This window comes from Centruroides sculpturatus, unplaced genomic scaffold (genome assembly GCF_000671375.1).
Source record: "Centruroides sculpturatus isolate CEXI.00-Female unplaced genomic scaffold, Cexi_2.0 scaffold919, whole genome shotgun sequence".
Lineage (NCBI taxonomy): Eukaryota > Metazoa > Arthropoda > Arachnida > Scorpiones > Buthidae > Centruroides > Centruroides sculpturatus.
This window is the reverse complement of record NW_019385088.1, coordinates 304,410-329,114: the sequence shown is the minus strand read 5'-3', so window position 1 is coordinate 329,114 and position 24,705 is coordinate 304,410. Positions and strand designations below refer to the sequence as shown.

General features: G+C 24.9%; 1 protein-coding gene across 2 annotated transcripts; it reads left to right on the top strand.

Annotated features, from left to right (window-relative positions):
• The first annotated feature begins 4,574 nt into the window (after positions 1 to 4,574).
• Positions 4,575 to 24,115, top strand: LOC111634505 (cardioacceleratory peptide receptor-like). Of its 2 annotated transcripts, none has more exons than XM_023379299.1 (7): positions 4,575 to 4,848; positions 10,362 to 10,465; positions 14,577 to 14,670; positions 20,664 to 20,951; positions 21,017 to 21,136; positions 21,559 to 21,749; positions 23,449 to 23,675. In XM_023379299.1, exons 1-7 carry the CDS (start codon positions 4,749 to 4,751, stop codon positions 23,530 to 23,532), a joined length of 981 nt encoding a protein of 326 aa, XP_023235067.1. In that variant the 5' UTR covers positions 4,575 to 4,748; the 3' UTR covers positions 23,533 to 23,675. The 2 variants fall into 2 exon arrangements, with proteins under 2 accessions (XP_023235067.1, XP_023235066.1); XM_023379298.1 differs by having other exon boundaries at positions 4,577 to 4,848; positions 21,559 to 21,739; positions 23,449 to 24,115.
• Positions 24,116 to 24,705: the final 590 nt, after the last annotated feature.

The window sequence follows — 24,705 nt, the reverse complement described above, 5'->3', positions numbered from 1 at the left end:
ATCAGATTAATGTTGACCATAAACACGTAAACATCACATTCAAAATTTCTTAAAATGTGAATTCTCTTCGAAATCTAACTCCTACTTTTTTATGAATAGAATATATTTTATGTAGTAAATATAACGGAGAAAATATGAATCTTCTCTTTCTAAATTCAAGTTTTGCTTTATTACTTCTGGAAAAAGAAGTGCAAGAAAGTAGAAAAAGAAAGAAATTTTATATTTTTCTATGATTCAACTACTGTAGAAAGGTATCATTATTGAAAATTTCATGTGTAATCTCTCTCAGAATCTAAAAGATGTATGACTACATCTAAGATGAAACTTCATTGAAGTAAATAAATTTTTATAACCGTTCTAAATTATTTAATTCTTTGATTTCTAGAATTACTTTCTCTAGAAAAATTTTATATAAAAAAAATAATCTTTGATTTGTTGAATTATTATCTTTTACGAAAACGTCAAAAGAAATTAGATAAATTTTATTTCATTTTTTTAAACATATTGTTTGATTTCTTAATATTTTTCTGTCTTGCAAAAAGTAAAGGAAGAAGAATTTTTTAAAATTTTGTTTTGGTTCTACTAACTGATGATCATTTTCTGATTCCATTATAGTCCTATGTTGACCTAGATCTAGTTTTATATCTGAATTTTCTGTAAGAAATATATAAATAAGATATTAAATATTAGACAGAATTGCTATAATTCATTAATTTAAAAATATCTAAATATTTAACGAAAGATATGAAGTGATATTCGAAAGAACATATTATGATATAGTTAAAAAATATTTGTTTTTCCCTTGTTAACTGATCATCATTTCTCTATCTCATTACATCCTATGTTGGTCTAGATTTTGTTTTACATCTGAATTTTTCATAAGAGATACATTACATAAATAAACCACTAAATATTATAGAAAATCACTGAAATTCATTAATTAAAAAATATTTAAGCCTTTAATAAAATAATACAGAGTGGTACTAACTTGTAAGGAGAACAGAGCTGTGATATAGTTTAAAAAAAAATAACATCAATAAAGGCTTTTATGAATGGAGTTACAAAATATAATAATTCCTAAATAAGGAATTTTCGAATCGGGTCATCGGTAGACAAATAAACTGAAATCAATTATAAAAATGGGGATTGCTGAATAAGAATGGTGACAGAAAATGTTTTAAATTGTTTTGTTTGATTGTTATCTCCAGCAAAGCATTAAGAAAAATATCTGTTGCAACACCTGCATAACATATGTCAAGTTCTATTAAAGGATTTATCTGTCATTGCTTTGGTCTTTAAGGCATTAGAAGAGTCAATTTCTTAAAAAAGGTAAAAAATCTATAAAATCAACAGTAGTATATCAGAATATATTTCATAAACTTTCTTAAATTTTCAATACTCAATAAGTTACACTCTAAACCAAGAAAAGTGAGTAATGTTTAAAAATTAAAATATTGATTTAATTATTCGAATTAAATATAATCAATTTTTAATTATTTGAAACTATAATCAGATTTAATTAAAATTATGTAAAGTAATTAATAATTCGGAAATTGAAATCTCTCGATATATTCTGCAAATCAGAAACGTTATGCTTCTAATTGTTTGATGCCAATTAAAGTTTTTACTTTGTTTAATAGAAAATTGAGTCCATAGTAAATCTAAGATTGTATTTTCTTCCATTTAAGGAGAATTCCTGATTGAACAGACAATCAAACAAACTTTTAAAGTTTTATAACGAATTGTTTATACTCAAACTAAAATAAAGTAAAAATCACTTTTAAAAGGGAGAACTTTTTATACTTTATTATATTTTATGAATGAAATTTATCGGGCATTTAATAAAAACTATTAATTAAATCACACGTTTTAAAAATAAATATACTTATTTTGAATATAAGACAGCCCAAAAGTCAGTTAAGACAAGGTTATTTTAATAACGGTTAAAACCGGTTTGGAACAGTTAAATAAAAACATGTCTTGGTTAACTAATTTTTGGGGTATCTTTTACATACTTCAATAAAAACAATTTATACTAAATGCAATCTAATAAAGCCAATTTTAATGTGACGGATAGAACTAATTTACCTAAATTAAATGCTAAATTAAATTAAAATTTCTTTATTGTTTATGCAAATTATTTCAATACGTTTATGTTAAAACTTTTTATCGTTTGTTTACAAAACTAATTTAAAAATACAGTGTACTGTACCATTTACGGTTCAGTGGCACATTTATATTTGTTTATATTATATTTAATAAAAATTGTATCATAAAGGATAAGCTTAAATGAACACTTACAAATTATTTTACTATTAATAATGTTATACATACACATAATGGTGATGAATGAATAACTTGGTTAACTCCTCGATAGACTACTATCAATTCACAGGCCACTAATAAAATTGCTATAGAGAATAACTAGTCAGTATTCATATATCTTAACACTCATAAAAAAAATGAAAAATTTATATCAATGTCGATCATTGCTATATTTATCCTATAACTACTTAATAAAACTATTTTTTATATTTTTATAGAAATTATGATCACATCATACAGGTTAGTCCAAAAATCAGGTAACCAGGATATATTTTACAATCATTGTAGGAATAATAATATGCAATTGTTTAAAATTAGTTTGAAATTTTTTGGTTAACTGACTTTTGGGCAGGCTTATATTATTTTTTTTTTAATAAAAATGTTTAGCACGAAATTATTCATAATTTCGAAGAAAAATGCAAAAAATGTGTCCATAATTTAAGTACTTGTTTTTTAAACTTTTAATAACTTCCGTTTCCGGTTCCGAGTTGCTGAAGAGTAATCAGTGTCATGATGCGAAAACAAAAATTTTTTTAACCTCTTTCCTCGTTTATGATGGAATCAGATTAATGTTGACCATAAACACGTAAACATCACATTCAAAATTTCTTAAAATGTGAATTCTCTTCGAAATCTAACTCCTACTTTTTTATGAATAGAATATATTTTATGTAGTAAATATAACGGAGAAAATATGAATCTTCTCTTTCTAAATTCAAGTTTTGCTTTATTACTTCTGGAAAAAGAAGTGCAAGAAAGTAGAAAAAGAAAGAAATTTTATATTTTTCTATGATTCAACTACTGTAGAAAGGTATCATTATTGAAAATTTCATGTGTAATCTCTCTCAGAATCTAAAAGATGTATGACTACATCTAAGATGAAACTTCATTGAAGTAAATAAAATTTTATAACATATATTACAATAAAAGCAATAAAACTAAATCCTTATTTAAAAATTAATTTACATTACACCTTAATTTCATAATTAAATGAAATATAAAAAAATTAAATGTCGTTTTTTTTTTTAAATTACAAATGACTGTTTTCTTCATCATCTCTCATCTTCTAAATATCTTATTCATAAGAATCGTACTTAACGTTACACAAAGCTTCAAAGAAATTCCATTTTTATTAGAATTTTATTGCAATTTTATATTGAAAAGAGACGAATTAAATATTTAATGGTGAATTTTAAACTGTAAAGAATTTGAAAGAATAGAGAGAGTTATATTTTCTTCATCAATATTAAAAAGTATTTAATATCTTAAGGATTATCATCGAGTTAACATTTAATGTTGATTCAAGCGAAAATATATTTGAAATTTAATTTTAAAAGTAAAACTTTGGTCGTAAATTAATATAATTTTTTTAAAGCTGAACTTAGTAATTTAATGTCTTTGATACATCAGATGAGAGCGGTTTCAACTGAATGCTAGAGTCGCAATACATCTCTACAGCAGTCAATATCTATATTTATCACATCAGCAAGAGATCGCGGTCACCATCACTAACCTTCTAACAGAATAAATTTAATATTTTATACAGTAATTTCAATAATAATAAAGGGATTTTTAACAAAAAACACACCCGTAATCAAAAACTCATTTGTAAAAAAAGTGATTCATTATCAAATAGCCGAAGAAAAATAAATTTTTTCTTGATAATGATGGTAAAATAAATGAAGCAAATAAGGTTTCTGGAACAGAAAAAAAGGTTTTTTTCTAAATTTTTGATGATCATTCTTTCAAGAATAGATTTATTGTAGCTTTGATTTATTTTCTTTGGGATGTAAATAGGATACTCAATGATAAATGTGATGAACTAAGATGAGATATTTTACTATTAAAATTTTATAAGAATAAAATAAATATATTATTATTAATTTTAAATATTCAGTTGTATAATAAAGTAATTAACTTAGAATTTTCAGTTTAATAATCAATCAAAATTAAGTTGAAAAATAATTTTTAATGAGCATTTCACATTATGAATCGCTTTCGATTTCATTTTAATTGATTTAAATGTAATATTAAAGTTTTTGAATGTTAAATTTGGAATTTTTAATGAAAAATACATTAATGTATATTATGTAATAAACAAAGAAAGAGAAAAATGAGGCCAAAATAGATTTTTGAAGGGAGATAAAGTTCCAGATTTGTACATGATGTAATGGAAGCTTTCTAGATTGTACTCAATCAATCGTCTTTACTTTCTATAGAAGTGGTCGTCATGACGACCAATATGACATATTTTGTACTACAAAGAATTGAGAAATTCACTTATGGGATAGTGAAGCGAGCTTTATTTTTTCTGATTTGATATAATTTTAAATATGAAAAGAAAGAAAAAAAAGGAAAGAAAATTAATATGAATTATTTATTTACAGACTGAGCAATTGACATTTTTGTGGATTTTATTTACAATGATTGTAGTTGGAAATACAGCAGTTTTGGTTGCTTTATCGCTATCAAAAAATCGTAAATCCCGAATGAACTTTTTCATCATGCATCTAGCTTTAGCAGGTAAGTTCCTTTTTAATTTCATTTTTACAAATTATGGTGGAAAGAAAGTAATCAAAGTTTGGTATTGCAGGTAACAAAATGGCTAATAAAAAAGATAAAGGATCATTGCAAAATTTATATTCTTTCACAGTTTCTTCAGTGCTGATGTTTTAATCTAAGGATATTGTTATAAACATAAGTTTTGGACTAGATTTACATAAGTTTAACAAAATATAGCTTAGGATCTCGTTTTACGAAATAATTTAAGGTCTAGTGCTTTTAAATTCATTATAATTTAGTGAAGAAGAAAGGCCGCTTATACATTATAGCTTAGAACGAAGGGGAGGAACCATTTTTAATCAAAAGACCACATCACATTTCATAGGAATCTTTATGAGATTTATATGAAATGGAATGTTGTTTTAATTGGTTTAAAATGAGCGAGCTAGTTACAGGTTATATAAAAATGTAGGCCTATACATTCGTCATACATACACGAAAATATCCATATATATTGTATTGTATTTAAATAGAAATTTTTATTTAAAAAGGAATAAAAAGCATTTTCATAACTCAAAATTCACGGCAGTAATTTCAACTCGTATTATTTTATATTATATCAGACCATATTAGAAGCCAGAAAAGGCCACGTATAGTCTGTATACCTCAAGTTCTCCGCTTCTGGCTTAGGGTCTCAACAAGTCTAAATCTGGCCATGGTTATAGATAATCGGAAAAGTCACCTTTTTATCCTATATAAAACAGGGAAATACAAAATACCAAACTTTTAAGAAAATCTCATATTGCCAGCAATATATATGGATCGTTTATATTTTTACTCTTTTGAATAGATCTAAGTAAAAATATTTTGAATTCGTCATGGTTATTCCATATTTGTTGAAACAGTCTTTCTGAATTTCAAGTAAAAGATATCTCAGAGATATGTATCTATTTTCTTCTCTCTCTTCTTTTTTAGGGATTTATATTATAAAGTTTATTGAAAAATTCTTTCTAGTCTTCATGAAAAATATTTATTTTATAAATCAATATTAGTAAAACTTTAAAATGAATTATTTTGTGACAGTTTTGTTAGATAAATAAACATTGAAAAGTTTTGCAAGACATTTTAAAACCACGTTTATGTTATTTTTCGTACTTTCCTTACACTAAAAATATCGAGAAATCACTTTAATTTTTAGAAAAATTACAAAGAAAGCCATTTTTTATGTACTTTTAACGTTTAAATACGTTTAAAAATAATTTCTTGAGATAAATTCTTGATATACTTTATTTTATAACTGAATTTAATTGTTATTCTGTGATACTTTTCCTTATGCCAAATATCCATAGAACATTTTAAATTAAAATAATAAGAATAAATTTTTATAAAGTTTTAAATCTTTGAATATCTAAATTTTTACGTTAAAGCATTATTTTTAAGTTTTATTTTTATTTTTTCGTTTATAAATAAATTTATTTGTTATTATAATGAGATTTGCAAGTGCAATCATGAAAAAAGCTGGAAACTTTAAAACATTTTCGAAGACAAAAGCTTTAGAAAAATGTTTTGTAATGGTCGCTTTCAGATAATGCCGAAAAATATTCTTCTTAATTGTAAAGAAAATGATAAACTTTCAGAAAATAGATTTTGACGGTTAATTCAAGAAGTTTCAGAAAATTTAATCTTGTCTTTTTTATTTAATTTCCTTTTTTAAAATCAAAATTAACCAAAACAATTCTGGAATTCATAATATCTTTAAAAATTTTTTAGAAAGTAATTTTAAGAAATTTAATTGAAAGAGTTTCAATATAATGCATAGAATATTTCTCTGTCAGCAAATTTCATCAAGATTTTTTTACAACATTTATTTTTACAAGATTTTTTTCCTCTTCATAAAATTTATATAATTATAGTTAAAAAATAACAATAGTTATTTTAATTAAAATATTAACTAATATTGATTTTTTTTAAACTTTTAAAAGTGCATTAAAGATCAATTTCATTAATGTTTTTCTTTTTGAATTTGTTTTGATATTTAATTGTATAAATAAGTTTCTAAATTAAGAAACAAAATTTACCAAGCTTAAGTTTAAGATACCATCAGAATCATGACAAATCAGAAAAGAATGATAGTTAAAATCTTGACATAATTAGGATTCGGATAAAATTAAATTTTGAAAGCACCAGAATCCTGACACCACCAGAATCCCAATACAGCAAATCCTAACACTGTTACGGTCTGAATAGAGCAAAATCCTAACAGCATTTGGATTCATATAAACCTAAATATTACACAATCAAAATTCTGATAATTCATAATTCCCACTAAAATAAAATCACGACAGGTTAAAATCCTGAAAACTCAGAATTCCGATAAAACAAAATCCCGACACGATCAGAACTCCGATAGATCTAAATCCGAACATGAAGAAAATCATGATAACCAAAATTCTGGCACGATTAGAATCCCGATACAATAATAATCGTGGCGATTTAAAATCACTAAAAATCTGATATGAAAATTTTTCAATGGAAAAAGCAAAAATTATGTTATTAAAAATAATTTTATGTGAAAATTACAATTTATTTACAATTTTCTAATGATAATTATCCTTCATAGCATTTAATACAAAATATATTAATTTTTATAAATTGTATTTGAAATATACTTTTTAAATACATTAAACAATTTTTAAAAAAATTCAAAATAGATTTTAAAATATTTTAAATTATTTTTTTGTTTTTCTTAGTTTGGATTTATTCAAGTATAGCCTATCCCTATTAAATTTCCAAAAGATTTACGAAAAATTATGTAAAACTATTTTTTTAAAACATTTTTAGTAACTTTTCCAGCGACAATCGATACACTCAATAATTGATATTTATACAGTAGAATCGATTTTTACGACCTAATTGTCATCTTAAAATACGATCTATAAGCAAAGCAATCCGTCATAAAGTGAGTCTTTCATCTCCCTTTAACTCAATGTCGTGAATTGATATTACGTTTCTGGAAATCAGTTTAAAAATATACAATATATATAATATTATACTGAGATGAACGAAAAGTAAATATGGTTCTTAAATATGTGATTGTATATACTAATAGTAGAATATTGATACTAGTCGTAAAAGCGGGTTGTTGTCTGAATGAAGAATTATGTTCATGATTTAATTAACATTATGATTCATAATCTACATTATAACAATTTCATATATAATACATAAACTGTATTTTTTAATACGTTTTATAATTAAAAACATACATTTATCTAGTTATTTAAAGTAGCCTAATATAATTTGTATGTAGAAAAATAAATTAATGATAAAATTATAAAATAAATAAGCTATTTTTTTCTATTTTTATTTAATATTTTAGTGCTTTTTTATGAAGAATTTGTTTTTTTAAATAAAGCTATTTGGCTCTTATTAAAAAATGACGTTAAGATATCAAACTTTTTGATTAATTTCTTACTTTTTAACAATAAATATATTTTAAAAATATGATTTTAAAATAGGAAAAATGTAATTGGGCTACAGTTTGGAAACATTATAGACCTATAAATTCTCATAGTCGTTTGTCCGTCTTTCCTTAATCTCGAGAATGGAGTTAGATAAATGAAAGACGAGCTTAGATATGAAAACCTTTGAGGCAGAAGGCCCCAATGAACTATATACAAACAACCGATGCAAACAGGAGGTCATGTTATTTCAATTCAAAAATTTTCCCTTAAAGGTGATAGATGATCAGCACAACTTTATTGTTAAAGGAAAAATATGATGTATAGGAGCAAGCCACTACTAATTTGAGGTGGAGCGCATATATTTTAAATTAAATAAATTAAAAGTTTCAGCCCGGCATTATTTATAAAGATTTCATACAAAACAAGCAATTATTTATTGTGACATCGTCACAATAAATAATTGCTCGTTTTGTATGAAATCTTTATAAATAGAAATTCAACGACAAAATGTTTAAATGTTTGTATTTCTCTAGCTAAAAAAATAATAAATAAATACATCGATTTAAGTTAATTTCATAAAATTAGATTTTTATTTCAGATTGATGTAAAAAGAAATATGTAAATCTAAAAAATAAGAAAAAATAAGAAAATTTTCGAAAATAAACAGAAAAAAAATTTCTTCTAAAACTATTAATTATTAGTTCTGAATAATTATAAACTCATTATTCGTTCTAATACGAGAGATCCATTCAGGAAAAGTTTTAATGATTTAATGATTTAGTCAAAAAGAAACGCGTTCGATAATGTTATATTTTAAAAGAAATGACGGCATTCTATTTTTAAGACAATGTTTTACATTGTTTTAAGCTAAAATATCAAAAACCAATTTGCAAAATTTATAAATCAATTATTTTTTGTTTTATTTAATGAAGAGCAATACTTCATTAATTCTTTTTTGATTGGAATCTACGTTATTAAAATGTATATTTAACATAAATATGCAGATAACAATCAAGACATCGAACAAACTCAAAGAGTGGCCAAAATCAATTAGCCATTTTAAAGAAAGTTTTATTGTAATTTTCAGCTAAAAGAGTTTTAAAAAGCTTTGTTCAATATACCATGTACAACATTCATTTTATACGAATTATTACTAATTATATTTTTTGGGCTGTCTTGATTTGTGTAATAGTCTTGGTTAATTGAGTTTTCTGTCACCTTATATGTTAAAAACACATTTAAAATATCTACACTTTAATGTGTTTTCTTCTTTTTCTAAATTAATAATTTAAATAATTTTTCTCGATTTTATAATAAAATTCTAGCCATTAGCTATTAAGATCTTCATAAAAATGCCAGAATATGTGACAATTTTGGTTTTGGTGTGCTAATTTAATTCATATCAGAATTTTGATCGCCACGTGATTTTGATGCTGAGCTTTTATAAATTCTTGGGTTTCTTACAAACATATTCAAGAATAACTTAATAAAAAAAAATAATAATTATCTTTCTTATACATGAAAGAAGCGCGGAAAACTTATACTACTTCAGGAAATGGATAAGATGGAGTTATAATAGAAAATTATACTTAGAATATTTTTAGTATGAATGATGTTACATTCTTAATAATGTTCGCAACTCAGAAAAGGCACTAAAACATTTTGTAATAGAAATTATTTTTTTAGAAGATCCGGTTATTGCATCAGTATATGATGAAGATGATCTGATAATTCTGATAATTTCCCATAAAACTATTACTTTTGAGTAGAAAGTAAATACAAGTTAATGGAGTTGTAAATATAGATTATGAAATGAATTCTTATTATTTATCACTAGCAATATTTTAACTTTAAATACTCAAAAAAAAAATGTTCCTAATAAACTTTATTTAAACTATAAAAGAATTGCTTTCGAATTTAGTTTTTCGCTAACACTTTGTTAAGTAAATAAATTCCATTAAATATTTGTATTTCTAGATTTCTGGTTAAACTAAAACTTGGATTTGAGACTTTTTTTATTTTCTTTCAAACTGTCGATCACAATCTTTAAACTTTACTTTTTTCTTACAGATCTGACAGTCGGTCTAATTAATGTACTGACTGATATTATCTGGAGAACTACTGTGGCATTTTACGCAGGGAATGTTGTATGTAAACTGATCAAATTTCTGCAGGTATTTATATACATTTTTAGTTATTTTTTTTTATCAATTTATCGTTATTAAATATAAAATTTATTTTTTCCAATCATATTAATTGTATAACAACAACAACAACAACAATAATAATAATGTTGCAAATGTCATGCTCCACTGATACTGGTGCTATACCAAAGTCAAGACATAACTATCCAAATAAGTGTAAAATTAAGCTTCTGTGTTATTGGTATAAGTGTCCATGTCTAGAAACTTCCTAACAATGTGATGTGTGTTCAATACTGTGGCTTTCTTTAATGTCACGTACAGTGGAACCTCAGTATACGACCTTAATCCGTTCCTGATGTTTGGACTCATACCGAATTGGATGTATACCAACTTTTCCCATAAGAAGTAATGTAAAAATGATTAATCTGTTCTCATGTAAAAACAAAATGGCTGGCTTTAAACACCTCGCTTTCCTGGCTAGTTCCTGCTTGATTTTTCATGAGATCAGCATGTATCTTTTTAGCTTTCTCGCAAATAATTGCTTCTGATACGCTGTCGCCAGTACACTGTTTTTCAGTTATCCAAAGCAAAAGCAATTTCTCACATGATCTAATGTCTTCGATCTCTGTTTAGAAATTGATTTAACATCTTTCGTAACATTAGCAGATTTAATAATGTCTTTATTTTTCACGATTGTCGATATAGTCGTTCTCAGAATACGGAATGCAACAGTTAAATCTCAACCACGCATACCACCTTCATATTCCTCAACAATCTTTTTTTTCAGTTCCATTGTGATTCTAGTCATTTTTTTAGTTTTCTGTTGCTTTTCACTTACCTTTTTGCAATTCATGATTAATAAAAATACAGTAGAGCATCAATTGGGGACTCAGGTTGGTCGGATAACTGAAAAAAATCGGATAACCGAAAAGAAGGAAAAAAATACATTATTAGTATAGTATATTAGGATATTAGTATATCCCATGTAATTAGTTTATTAGTATATCGCTATTAACCAACTTCGTGTTGAATTTTCATTGATGTTTAGCCTAACAANTCTTTATTCTCGGGTGTATAAATATATGAATATATTTAGCATATAAGAGTTTATAATGATATATAAAAATATATTATTATAACATTGTTTATCAAAAGTCGTGTAAGCTTTTTAAGAAATCCTCTTATTGAGCAAATAGTCTGAAGCTTTCATGTAGCGATCGAAGTGAATAGAAGCTTAGAGACACTCAACTGAAAGAACATTCGACTTGAGTTATAATGGTCATTGTGAATCGTTGTTGAAATTTTATGGTTTTTTGAGGAGAACATTTAAAATATCGTTTATTTTGAAGGATTTAGTGCGTAGCAATCAAGAAAAATGCCTAGTTTTTCACTTCACTTCACTATTGAATAATAAATAAGTATAGAAATCCTTAACATTAGAATCCCTCTTCATAAATAAATAAAGTTAACAAAAGCTAAACTTTCTAGAATTTAGTTGCTAAAAATTTTATTTTCAGATATTTTTTTAATTTTATAAAATACATTTAATATTATTTAATTTCTTTGCTATGGTCTTTAATAGTTCATTTATTATTTAAAGAAGAGAATTTGAAAGCAGTCATTTAAAATAATTGGTAAATAAAAATTCCTGTCTTAATTTTCTTTATTCATTTTTACAATATTTTATTTAATTTTAAATTAAAAAAATCAAAATTAACTAATACATTTAATTCACAAATTGTTGTTGTTGCTGATTGTTGTTGGCACACATTAAATTTCTATTGAATTTTGTCTAATGATTGTTATTTTCCAGCTGACAATAAAAAAAATTAAAAAGAAAAAAATCTACTTTTATGTTTTTGTTTTTTCTCTTTTCTTACAAACTTTCTTATCAGAAATCAAACAAGAATTAGATTCTAATATTAAATTAGAACCAATATAGTTCACATTTGCTTTACTTATCAACTAGGCTTAATTGAGTTAATTACGCGAAAATTTACTGTATTAATTCCTTATTTAATTTTTAAATTAAACTTATAATTAAAATTAATTTTCAAAAAGCATTTTATCATTAAATAAAAAAATTTTAATGCCTCTTAAAAGTACTGTATGTAGGGTGGTTCAGACGTCAGTAATTATCGTAAGCACTACATTGCCGTTAAATATTTTATTACTTACAGAAATTATGAATTGTTTGAAAGAAAGTAGTTACTTAACTTTTGGGGCACGTTTTACACTACAGTATATACATCGATAGTAATATTTTAAAAAATTCAAGACTATTATGAATTTTGTATACTGACAAATATACATAATCCAAAAGTCAGTTAACCAATGAAAAGACTAAAATTATTATTATAATAAGTTATCTATAAACTTTGTAAAAATCGTTCAAAACGAAATGTGTCTTCTTCGATATATTGAATACAAATTATAACGATTTAACACAGTTTCATAAATTGATAATCTTGCAAAATTGTTGAATTATTTACAAAAAAGTTACCTGACTTTTGGGTTACCCTATATATATATTAATATATAAAATTCAGAAGTACTCTGTATTATGAATTTTATACATTATTTTGTTCGTATTCACGATCTAGACTACACACCACAAAAATTGGTTAACTAACTTTTGAACTACTCTATATACTATATACTTTTTTTTCTTAGTTAAAATTAATCGCTTTATGTATTCAATACATAAAAACCTAATATATTTTAAATTTAATTATATCATTTACGTACAGTACTTCACCATAAAGACAATGATAAAGTACAGTACATAAATATGACAATTAACTTTAAAAAAGTAATAATAATAAAAAGAAAATAAATTATAAGTTCGTTTACTAGGAGATTACTACTTGGAAAAACACATTACACTTTATAAATCTTGTTGTTTGCAAGGATTTCAGTTTAAAGATGATAAAAGTCAACATTCGGATTTTATCGAACAATAGAATGAAAGGAAATGCCATTACGCCTCCAGGGATTAGACATATATAGCAATAGACCTTTGACAAAAAGTATAATATGAAAAAATAAGCAGAGAATATCTGTATCAGTATCAAAATATCATATTGCTATTGCTTATAACTGCCTCTCTACATTCCGAAACTGATTTATTTAGTTCTAGTCAGTGGCCCTCTGCAAGGTACTTCATGTTTAAAATATCCTAAAATGCACTAAAAAATACAACATATTAAAGTAAATCTCGTTATATATATCATATAAATTTTATCATAAACATTATTTTACTGTTTAGTTTAGATCAAACCAGATGTTTTTATATCTTTTGATAGATTTTTACTAGAATGATATTTGATCCGAGTTAATTAACATTACACTATTAACATGAAAATATGTCATTTATGGTATTATTCCCTGGACGACGTGAGAAAAGATGTGACAGCTTTTCTGTTTTAACGTCTCTCGTAATAGACGTTCACTTGGCAATTTACAAAGCATTTTAAAATCAATAACTTTGAAATGAGATGAAATTTGAGAATTTCTGTACTTCCTTCAGTTTTATTTCTTTATTTATTTATTTACTTAACAACATACTCCTATTACCTTAAATTATTATTTTAATAAAAATGAAATTAGTAACTTGTTATTTTAGAAATTTAAATTAATTTTTTTTCTGCGGTTTCCATTTTTAATATTCTAAATAAGTTATCTTAGATTTGCGAATTTTTAAAATTTATATAATTATTATGACATAAATTGCTTTATATTAGTCGTTATAACTGATTTTTGTAAGTAAACGATGGTCCAGAAATTAGTTAACCGTGTTTATTTCAAATAATTCTGCAATTTTTGCAAAAAATCAGTAATTTGTGAAAATATGTCGAAGCTTTGTACATTGAATAGATGGAGCTAATTTTAAACAATACTCACAAGGTTTGTAACTAATAAAACATCTAAATAAAGTAGAAATTTAGTCTTTACAGTGGTAAACTGAATTTTGGACCATCAAGATTTTTCGTTTCTTTTCAATATGTAAATTTGTCTTGTAAAAATGATCGAATTTTTAGCTATAAAATTTATTCTTGCATATTTATGTAGAAAATTTACATAAACAAATATATTTCCAGATTTTATAGTAACTAACTTTTTATTTATTTTTTCCGTCTAGGTATTAGTTACGTATTCATCAACATATGTTCTAGTGGCATTGAGTATAGACAGATATGATGCCATTACCCATCCTATGAACTTTTCAGGAAGTTGTAAGTTAAATATAAAAACTTAAAATTTGAAATTTTGTTTTAGAATACTTAATTTTTGCATTTTAATACTTCATTCTTTATATTAGCTGTTTTAGAGCTGTGTTATATAAATATGGTTGTCGATACTCGGTCTTAATCCAGTTTCAGTTAGCTCTACGATTCTGGATCTTGTACAGTATCAAATTTTTGCTTGATACATTAGTTAACATTGTATAAAAGAGACCTAGCGAATTTAGGCTTGCCTAAATTTACATAACCTAAAACAGCCAAGGATGATATGCATTAAATTTATTTAAATTAACGTTTAGAATTATTTCTAATTTAAAGTAGTTAATAAAGAAAAATGTTAATTCAAAATCGTTACGTAAATTGATTTTTTTACTTTTATTTTTTCGAAAAATTATATTAAATATTACACTAACTTGTAAGTTTTGATGTCTAATATAATTTTATCACGAATCATAAAAAAGCTTTTAAAATAAAAACTTAAATTGTATGAAAAATATTCTCTGTAGTTCCAAATGACATAATAAATATTCTTCTCTAGCAGCAGCAAAATGCATTTGCTAGTAGAGAATATATTGATAATAATATATTTAAATATACTTAGCAGATTGTATATTAATATATTTAGATAACTAGATGTGAATAATCTATATTAGATTATAGGCCTATATACTTATATATGTAGACTATATACATACTTATATTACAGTAAATAAAACACTCCGTACAAATTAGTATAAATAAATAAGTGTAAGTACGTATACACTTCTTCTAATTTGTGTTGTAATTTAATGAATATTTTAAAAATTCACTCAGTACAAATTGCTGCATTTTAATTTTTACATCTTGTATTATAAATTTTTATTTCATTTCCATAATAACTTAATATTTAGTTGCAGGGCCATTTGGCATTTGGCACATTTACGTGGGCCTCAAAAAAATTCGTTATGAATAATTTATTACATTGTTTTTTCTTGTATATTAAGAGTCCATCGGTGACCTAGTGGATAAAACCATTGAACGTGTGTAATCGGTCACAGGTTCACGTTTCACTAACGAGCTGCTCACGTGCAGTTTTCGTATTTCTTTAAGCGTCTAACATTTAAATAGGGGCCAGTTTCACATAAAAATCTCCGCGGGAGAAACCCATCTTTGGCAGATTGCCCAGGTGTTGCGTTGCTTTATTCCATCAATCCAATTCAATCCTTGTGTAATAAAAAAAATCTTTTATTTTATCAAATGTTATTATTAAAAAATTAAGCAATGTCCAATATTTACTTTTATAATATATTGAGGTCTCAAAAAGATAAATGGCGATTCTCTCTCTCGACATCTGAAAGGCCTTGTAATACGTGATTATTAACGCAATGGCTATGAGATGCATTACATTGCTACTGATTATTTATTGTGTCACGTGTGGAAGATGACAAGTGATTACTCTGGCAATGTAACTCCAACGATGCGAAATTATTGTTATACTCAAAAAGCACCAAAATAAATTTGAAAGAGTAAAAAGTATATTGCAAAGTATTTTGGACCAAAAAGTGAAAAATTTTTATAATAAACAATTTTTTATAACAGGCTATTGTCAAGTAGCAAAATATGAACTCAGAAAATCACTCAAGCATGTTGCAGTCTCATTTGTCTAGGCCTATATTAAAAGTCCTTTCTTATATTATTAAAAATAAAATAATAATTTAATAATTTAAACTGTTTTAATATATCAAGTTACTGATAAATTATTTAAAAATCAGCCTTTAATGTTTAATAGATATTGACATTTTATGGAAAAAAGTTAACTACTTAAATGAATATAATAAATTTTAGTTTCTTTTCTGTAAATGTACTACGTGCTTTAATAAATTACTTTAGCTATAAAACAGAGAATATTATTACACTTAATTATTACTTTCTTTGAATACTAAAATTAAATAAGTTATTAAGTGGAAGCAATAAAAATAAGTAATTTAGTAATGAAAAGTAGCTAACAGTTAATTAACAGCTACAATTTTACATATTTCAAAATTTTTCCCGTTTTATTTTCTACTAAATCCACATTAAATCATTCTGTAACATTAAAGAATCGACAGTTTATATCAAAAATATAATAAAATTAATTATAACTTAACCATTTCGTCATTTTTTTCTTAATATGCTTAAACGTAAGTTAAATTTTAAAAAAATGAAATACTATATTTCTTACAAAAGTAAAGTTTAATGAACATTATTATATTAAGCAGAAATATAATTAAATAAAAACATTAATTAATTAACTTCCTCAATAATGCATTGAATGCACTGGCGTAAAATAACAGTCCGCCTTTGACATTTCTTGGTATTCCTAGAGATTTAAATATATTTATAAAAATATTTAAAGTCTTATAAATGTCATTTCGACTTATAAAAATACTATATTTTGTATTTTAAAAAATATATAAAAGTAAATTTCAAAAAGTATTTGAAATTAGTTTCAACACTTCTATTATTTCATTTAAAATGTAAATAGAACATTTCAATGCGAATATTAACTTCATTATTTCACTGAATTTAATTGGACTGCAATGTGAAAAAATTGTAGACCTATAAATTCCCACTGTCGTCCGTCCAGCTGTCTTTCCTTAATCTTGAGAACAGAGTTAGGTAGATTTAATAGAAATAGTGGTTGTTTCTAGTAACCACTATTTCTATTGAAAACGTAAAGCAAGCAGCTAAGTAAGCAAACCAATGACGTAGTCCGTTTCATCTGAGACAGACTATGTTATTGGTTTGCTTAGTTTTACTGCTTGCCACATAGAAACACTTAATCTTAAATCCGACAAAGTATCGCATCGAGTCCGTAAAAATATTACTAATAGGGATTCACTGATTAAATCATTTACCTATTTTATAGGTCAGTAATGCTTATATTTACACAATATTTTAAAATAGTTTCAAATATCGAGAACGTTTAAAATTAAATAAAAGTTAATGAAAATTTCTAAAGTTGTGAAGTCTTGCGAAATTTTTCTATATGCTTTTCTTTACACTGTTTACAGGAATAGTTATGCACTTCTGCTTTATACGAATTAGGTTGCAATAGAAATATCAATACTCATTGTCCAAATTGAATATTGATACTTCAGTAGGCCTACTCTAGTTAAACGCTATTATCAGTTGATAAAAAAGAAAAAGTTAAATATTAATTGTAAATTAATCTAAATACGATATTTAATGCAAACTGATTGAAAAAGAATTAACTGCAAGCTACAAAATTGTGAAACATAATTCTATCAAATCAAGATCATTTACGGTATATTTCATGTTAATTTCGAGTTATATAAAGAAGAATCATAGATATACAAGTAATCAAAGGTGTTTCGTAAATTAATATAATTAAATATTACTTAAAATATAGCGTAATAATCAATAAAGCTCTTATTGTTTTTAATGAAATAATTATAATTTATATAATCGTATTTAATTATTCATTGTAAGTCAAAAAATATTGTTTTGTACTTAATAAGAATAATGAAAATAAAGAAAACAAAAAAATCTGTCATCTTTTTCATTACAATTACGATTATTAATGAAAAGACAGTTTAGTTTTCTATTATTTCTTTACGGGAACTTTGTAAAGAAATAAGAAATTAACTTTGACAATTAGAAAATTCGATTTGCAGAAAATCGAATGCCTTTTCTTGTTATCCTCGTGAATAGTTTTACAAATTAATGAAAGCAAAGAAATAGAAAAAATGATAAAATGTTTAAAATCTTACATGTAACATCAGTTAACGTTAATGTCAGTTTCCAACATAATGTATAACGTAGAAAACTGACGTTAACATTAGTTAAATTAGCGCTATATTACTCAAATTGAGATCATTTAATATTGATATATGTATTACTGATTTATAAATTTTTTAGAGTGAAAGCGTTTTTACTATTTTTATATTTTGTTACGATTTTATATAACTAATTTCAACTTACTTAATAATTTAGATATATTACAGCTTATAATATATATAGATAACACAGTTAACAGCACAGATACTCTTTCTTTACTCTGTTTTGATAAAAAGTTTCTTTGATCCTGTAGAGAAATTATTCAAGAGAAGTAGTTTTGTTTGAAAGGATGCAATATAAATATTATTTATAAACATATCTTGTTATTTACCTTTAAAATGAATTAATGTTACTCCATACTATATAACAAGATTTATAAAGTTACGTAAAATCTTCAAAAATTTCAGATAAATAGAATATATTATGATTTGACTTATATACAGTGTTCTAAAAATAAATATAATTTTTAAAAAAGAAGTAAAGTAAAAATAATCTTAAAACATCTATCGTTATCAGCTAAGTATTTAAGATATAATGGACAAAATACTTTAACGAGGATTTATGAAAAATATGTTTATCTTAACACTGATTGGTTGGAGAAATAAAAAAGAATTTATTTACGTATCTTTTATTATTTTTCAATCAAATTTTCAGTGCATACTCGGATAAACAATTACTAGCAAGATCATTTGGTCCGGGTTTCCGACATAGAAAAGTTCTAAAATTTGTCTTTTATGTAAATAATGATATAAATTAAAGTTACTTTTAATAAATTATGAAAAATTGCTTTTATTAGTTTTATTTATTTAATTCGTGTATTTTTATGGCTTTCAGAAAGGGTGGGACTTCACATTTGTGATCGTTTCAGGTCTTGTCTCATATCTCTGAGTCTGATTAATATCTTAAATATTTAATTAGTTTTACTGAAATCGATATATATTCAGTTAAATACTTTTCTTTTAAGTTTTATATCAACTTCAAAGTTTATTACATTTATCAATAAATAATATAATTATTAAGTAGTTCATATTTCACTAATTATTTAGATATAATGAATATTATAATAGTTGCGTGGCATTATCACTAATAGGATGAGGCCGAGTAACTATAATACAGCAATTATATCTAAATGCATTGTGTAATTTACTGTTAAATATAAAAATTCACAATTTTGAATGGCTATTTTCATTTAATTAGCAAAATGTTTATGTAGAATTCATACAACTTCAATTATATTATCATTTTTTAAATAAATATATGATATTTAATATTTAAAGTGTTTCCCTTCATTTGTCTTACTTAAATAAATATATTTTTGTATTTAAATATCCATTATTTCTTGGTGCGATACAAAAATAACATTTTAAAATATTTAGTAGGATATAAACATTACAAATGTATATTTTTATTATTTGAATGATAAATTGCATTTTAAATAATAGAATTACTTCATTGCGTGACATTATAGAGAATATTAATGATGGCTCTCAATAATCAATAAAAATACTGAACTAAAGATAATTATAAATACTTAAAAACTTATATATATAATTACTTTAAAATATTTTAATAATTCGAATATTAGTACTAATTTCTTATCTCGACTTATACATTATTTATGATTCCATACATATCACAGTATGGAGAATAAACTGAAAGGAACTGCGCTGTTTGCATTTATTATTTGTACATAAAGAAAGTGTTTAGGCTAGTTATAATTATATCTATGTATTTATTTACTGCTATATTATTTTACTAAATATTGTCATTTATTAATTAATTTAATTAATTAATTTAAATGTGAAGATCTAGCAAAGTCTAGCAAATTGGGGTCTAACAATGTATCGTAACTAGCTATAAAATCGTTAGATCTATTTGTTTTATCCACTGATCCACCTAAGTTAATGGATAAAGAATGTTAGGTTTAACTACTGTGGTTGGAAATACCACATTCCACTAACTGATTAGTTATATTAAATTATAATGGTATTTCTGATCGTTCAGTGAAAGAATTTGAAACTTCTGCAATAAAATAAATATAAAAATTTGTAATATAGAAAAGAAATTTTAATTATTAGTCTATAAATTTTCCTATTTTTTAAATAATATTTAGGAGAAATATTATTTAATATTTAAAGAATGAATATAAAAAAATTATTTTGCAGGGAAGAGAGCGAGAATATTGGTAGCTTCAGCTTGGAGTTTAAGTGCACTACTTTCAATTCCCGCTATTTTTCTAAACGAAGAAGAATTTATTCGTGGAAGACCGCAGTGTTGGATTGATCTAAACACATGGCAATGGCAGATGTATATCACAATGGTAGCGATATCTTTATTTTTCATACCGGCGTTGATTATTTCTGCCTGTTACAGTATCATTGTCTACACTATTTGGACCAAAAGCAAAATCATGACTTATCCAAAGCTGTCAAAATCTTCGCATTCATCTAAAGGTGAAGTCTTTTTTATTTAAATTATTAACTTAGCGTAGAATTGATTACAATTTAATGATTTTTAGATAGCGCAGTTAAACAAAAGTGCATAGAAAACGAATTAGAACGCAAACGTACGAGTTCTCGTGGGATTATTCCTAAAGCAAAAATAAAAACTGTCAAAATGACATTTGTTATTGTATTCGGTAAGAAATATTTATTATTATTTTTTAATCTATTAAAATATCTATTATTTATCGCCTGCCAAATAAAATTTCTCGTAAAAATTCTCTCGGCCATTTTTGTATTTCTCGGTAAGAGCGTGTGTCATAAATTCAATTAGCCTTCACAATACCATTTCCTCGAAGTAACGTTAAGCACGTTTTGTACGTCGAGATAAAAGAATCAATGACAACCAAATTTATGTTTCTATTTTGCCTTTTGATCTTGTTTTCAACATTTTCAATGTAAAATTTAAATTGATAAAAAACGAATTTTACTTTTCTTTATGATAAAAGTTGAAGACTAGAGTCGCTACCGCTTCAACCAGTATTTTTAGGAAAAAAAATTGATTTAATATTTCAAAATTCAAATAATTCATCCTGAATGATATTTTATATTATTGCAGTTTTTATTCTATGTTGGAGCCCTTATTTTATCTACGATCTTCTACAAGTTTACGAATACATTCCTGAAAATCAAACGTCGATTGCTGTATCAACATTCATACAGAGCTTAGCCCCTTTAAATAGTGCAGCTAATCCTATCATATATTGTTTATTTTCAACTCGATTGTGTCGGAATCTAAGGCAAGTAGAGGTCAGACATCTCGGTTCCTTACCTCTAAAGGAGATCTTTTAACATAACATGAGCTTGGTTTGTTGCTAAATTCGTCATATTTAACAAACAAAAGAGAAATTTCAAACCAATCTCATCTTTATCTGAAAAGATCTTCTCATTTTTTAATAATAAATTTAATTTATAATTGCACAATTTATAAAGCATGCAATAAAATTTTAATTTTAAAATAATTAAATATTGATTTATTTAAAATTAAAACTTTGATCAATTGAAATATTTTCACTTTATTATAATTATTTTTAAGCATGTTTTAGAATGAATTTTTCCCACTCTATAGCTATTATTATTGTTTTTTTTTAATAATTTGATTCCTATTTGATGATATTTTAAAATTTTTTAATATTTCTATCCTTCACATCTTACAGCACTTCTACCACTTCAATCCCAAGCGAATGTGCACTGCACTTAATCTGTTTTCTTATCTTCTATAAAATTTCCTAATTCAAGAAATGTATTTCAGTGGGTGGAATATGAATAATTAATTATAATATAATGCAAAGATGTCGTTATTTTGTGTATAAAATTAATTGTAAATTAATTATCTCGATTTTACTTAATGTAAAACTATCTGTATACACTATAAAGATCAGTGGCGAATTTAAGGCATTGGAGGCCTTTCTCACTTGCTAATACAGTAGTAAGTTTCTTTTGTAAAAAGAAAATAAATAAATACCATGAATAACTTTTTTTTTGTCTAAAAATATTAAATTTTTGTAAGCTAATAAAAAGAAAACTGATTTTTTTTCATTAAAATCAGTTTATTCTCTTAACTTACTTTTTAGTACACCAATTTTGTTTTTTACTTCTCGAAGTATTCGTGTAGAAAAAAAATAAAAATTGAGTATTTACAATAAAATAAAATAGAAAGTAAACGAGCCTTATTTAAACTTTTTAATTATTAAGTCATAAATTTTTCCTTAAAATTATACGAATAAATAAATAAATAAATAAAGCCATGTGGGGCCCCTGGAAATTGCGGGGTCCTTCTCGTTTGCGAGCTATGCGAACGGATAAATCCGCCACTGATAAAGATTTATATACACTTATCACGACTTCTTTGCTTTAATTTTGATTTAAATACATAATTTTAAAGTAACTTTTTTAGAGTTTACATTTTATTAAATATAAATTAGTAAAAAATTAAGTTATAAACAAACTTTAATTTTCGACGTGCCATATTACAAAGCGCTCCACGTCAAGGAATAATTAAGTAAATTTGAGTAATTTAGAATTAGGTTAATTATTCATTATAAAGATAATAAATCTTTTTATAAAGTAGTTGCAACAAAATATTTTTCTCCTCCTCTCAGTTTTTTCAATGATTCGTCTATTCGTTCTTTATTTAAATATCCACTTAAAAGTGATTTAAGGTCGATTGTAAGAATAATGTTAACCATATATCAGTTGTTTATCTGAATAATCTCCAACTTGGCCATTTGTCAACTCGAGTACAAAATAAACATCATTAACACAAAAATAAAAAAATAATAAGAAGAAGAATTTCAGGGAAAAAAATACACATTTTTAAATGTTGAGTAAGGTGAAACAAGCTGTTGATAGCTATAGTTTTTTTTTTTAAATTAGTTTTACTAGAATTTAGCTGTTTAGGAGATGAATTTAAGCTTAAAGATGTTTTTTATATTGATTTTTATCATAGAAAACTTCCACTGTGCAACTGGCTAGCAGGAAAACTCTTCATTTGTTGCCCGTCAATGCGGCATCCGAACGACACAACATTTAATCGAATGTCAGATTTTACAACATTAACTGAAACTAGCCGATCTTCGACTAGAGCTACACATCGTCTATGTCTTCACCAAAGACCTAATCCCGTGCTCAAGAAATATATCATCGATAAAGACTTATTAAAATCTTCAGAATGCGAAGAAAGTACAGAAAATTCTCACGTTTAAAAGTACGAAGACATCTTTAAACCACGTTCCTCTGATGAGGACAGATTATATAAACATTAATCTTTGGATGTATTTTTAAATTATATCTTTGTTTTTTGAATATTTGAAGACAAAATCTATTGATTGTATCCGGAAATCTTGCTTTTAAATGGAATAAAACAAATGTATTCTAAGAGGAAAAAGAAGAAAATCAGGTTTCATCAGAAATTCGAATATAAATAATGTCGATTTGTCTTTTTATTTCTTTGATCCTGATTGTAATTTCGCGTGACCATTTATCATTAGAAAACTTTGAAAATGTATTTTAGTTTTTTTTTTAATTTTATTTCTCTCTCTGTAATTATTTGTTGTCACATTCTTCTGTAAATAGCACTAATTATTGATCTGATTAATATTAAAGCGTTATTATTATATGGCTAATAAGATTTGAAAGTAGTATGAAAATTAATTTCTTGCTTCAATAAAAAGAAATATTAATACAGTAATAATAATGATAATAACGATAATTCAAGTACCGATTTTCTTTATTTATTTATACTAATTTTATAAAATAAATTAATACATATTTGCTTTATAAGAATTTATAAATGACTTATAAATATACATATGCGTCATAAGTACTGTTTGCACCTTCATGCAAAGTTATACGTGGTATATATGGACGTCTGCGTAAGGAACACTTGTCACTCCCTGGAATCGAGTAAAAAAATTCTACAAATTATAATCATGAAAGTGATTGAGATATATAATCTTACACCCTCGATCATGGGACGCTTTGATGCAATAGTGTATTCTATAATCTACTTGTGAAAAAACCCCAAAAATTAAATAATTTTAAAAAATTTACTGGTGTAATTATTTATCTCAAGCTTTGCCCCCTAGAAAATTTTCTGCGAATGTCCAAATATATATAACATATTTAGATTTCGATTTAAAGCCAGATTTGTTCACCTTTAAAATTGGTACTAAATCGGGAGTCGCACTAAACCGAAGCACTGGTA

Coding starts and splice junctions, on each gene's coding strand:
- LOC111634505 (XM_023379298.1), top strand. CDS start 4,749: ATGATTGTAGTTGGAAATACAGCAGTTTTGGTTGCTTTATCGCTATCA. Junction 20,952..21,016: donor ATCTTCGCATTCATCTAAAG/GTGAAGTCTTTT, acceptor AATGATTTTTAG/ATAGCGCAGTTAAACAAAAG. Junction 21,740..23,448: donor CGATTGTGTCGGAATCTAAG/GCAAGTAGAGGT, acceptor TTTTTATCATAG/AAAACTTCCACTGTGCAACT.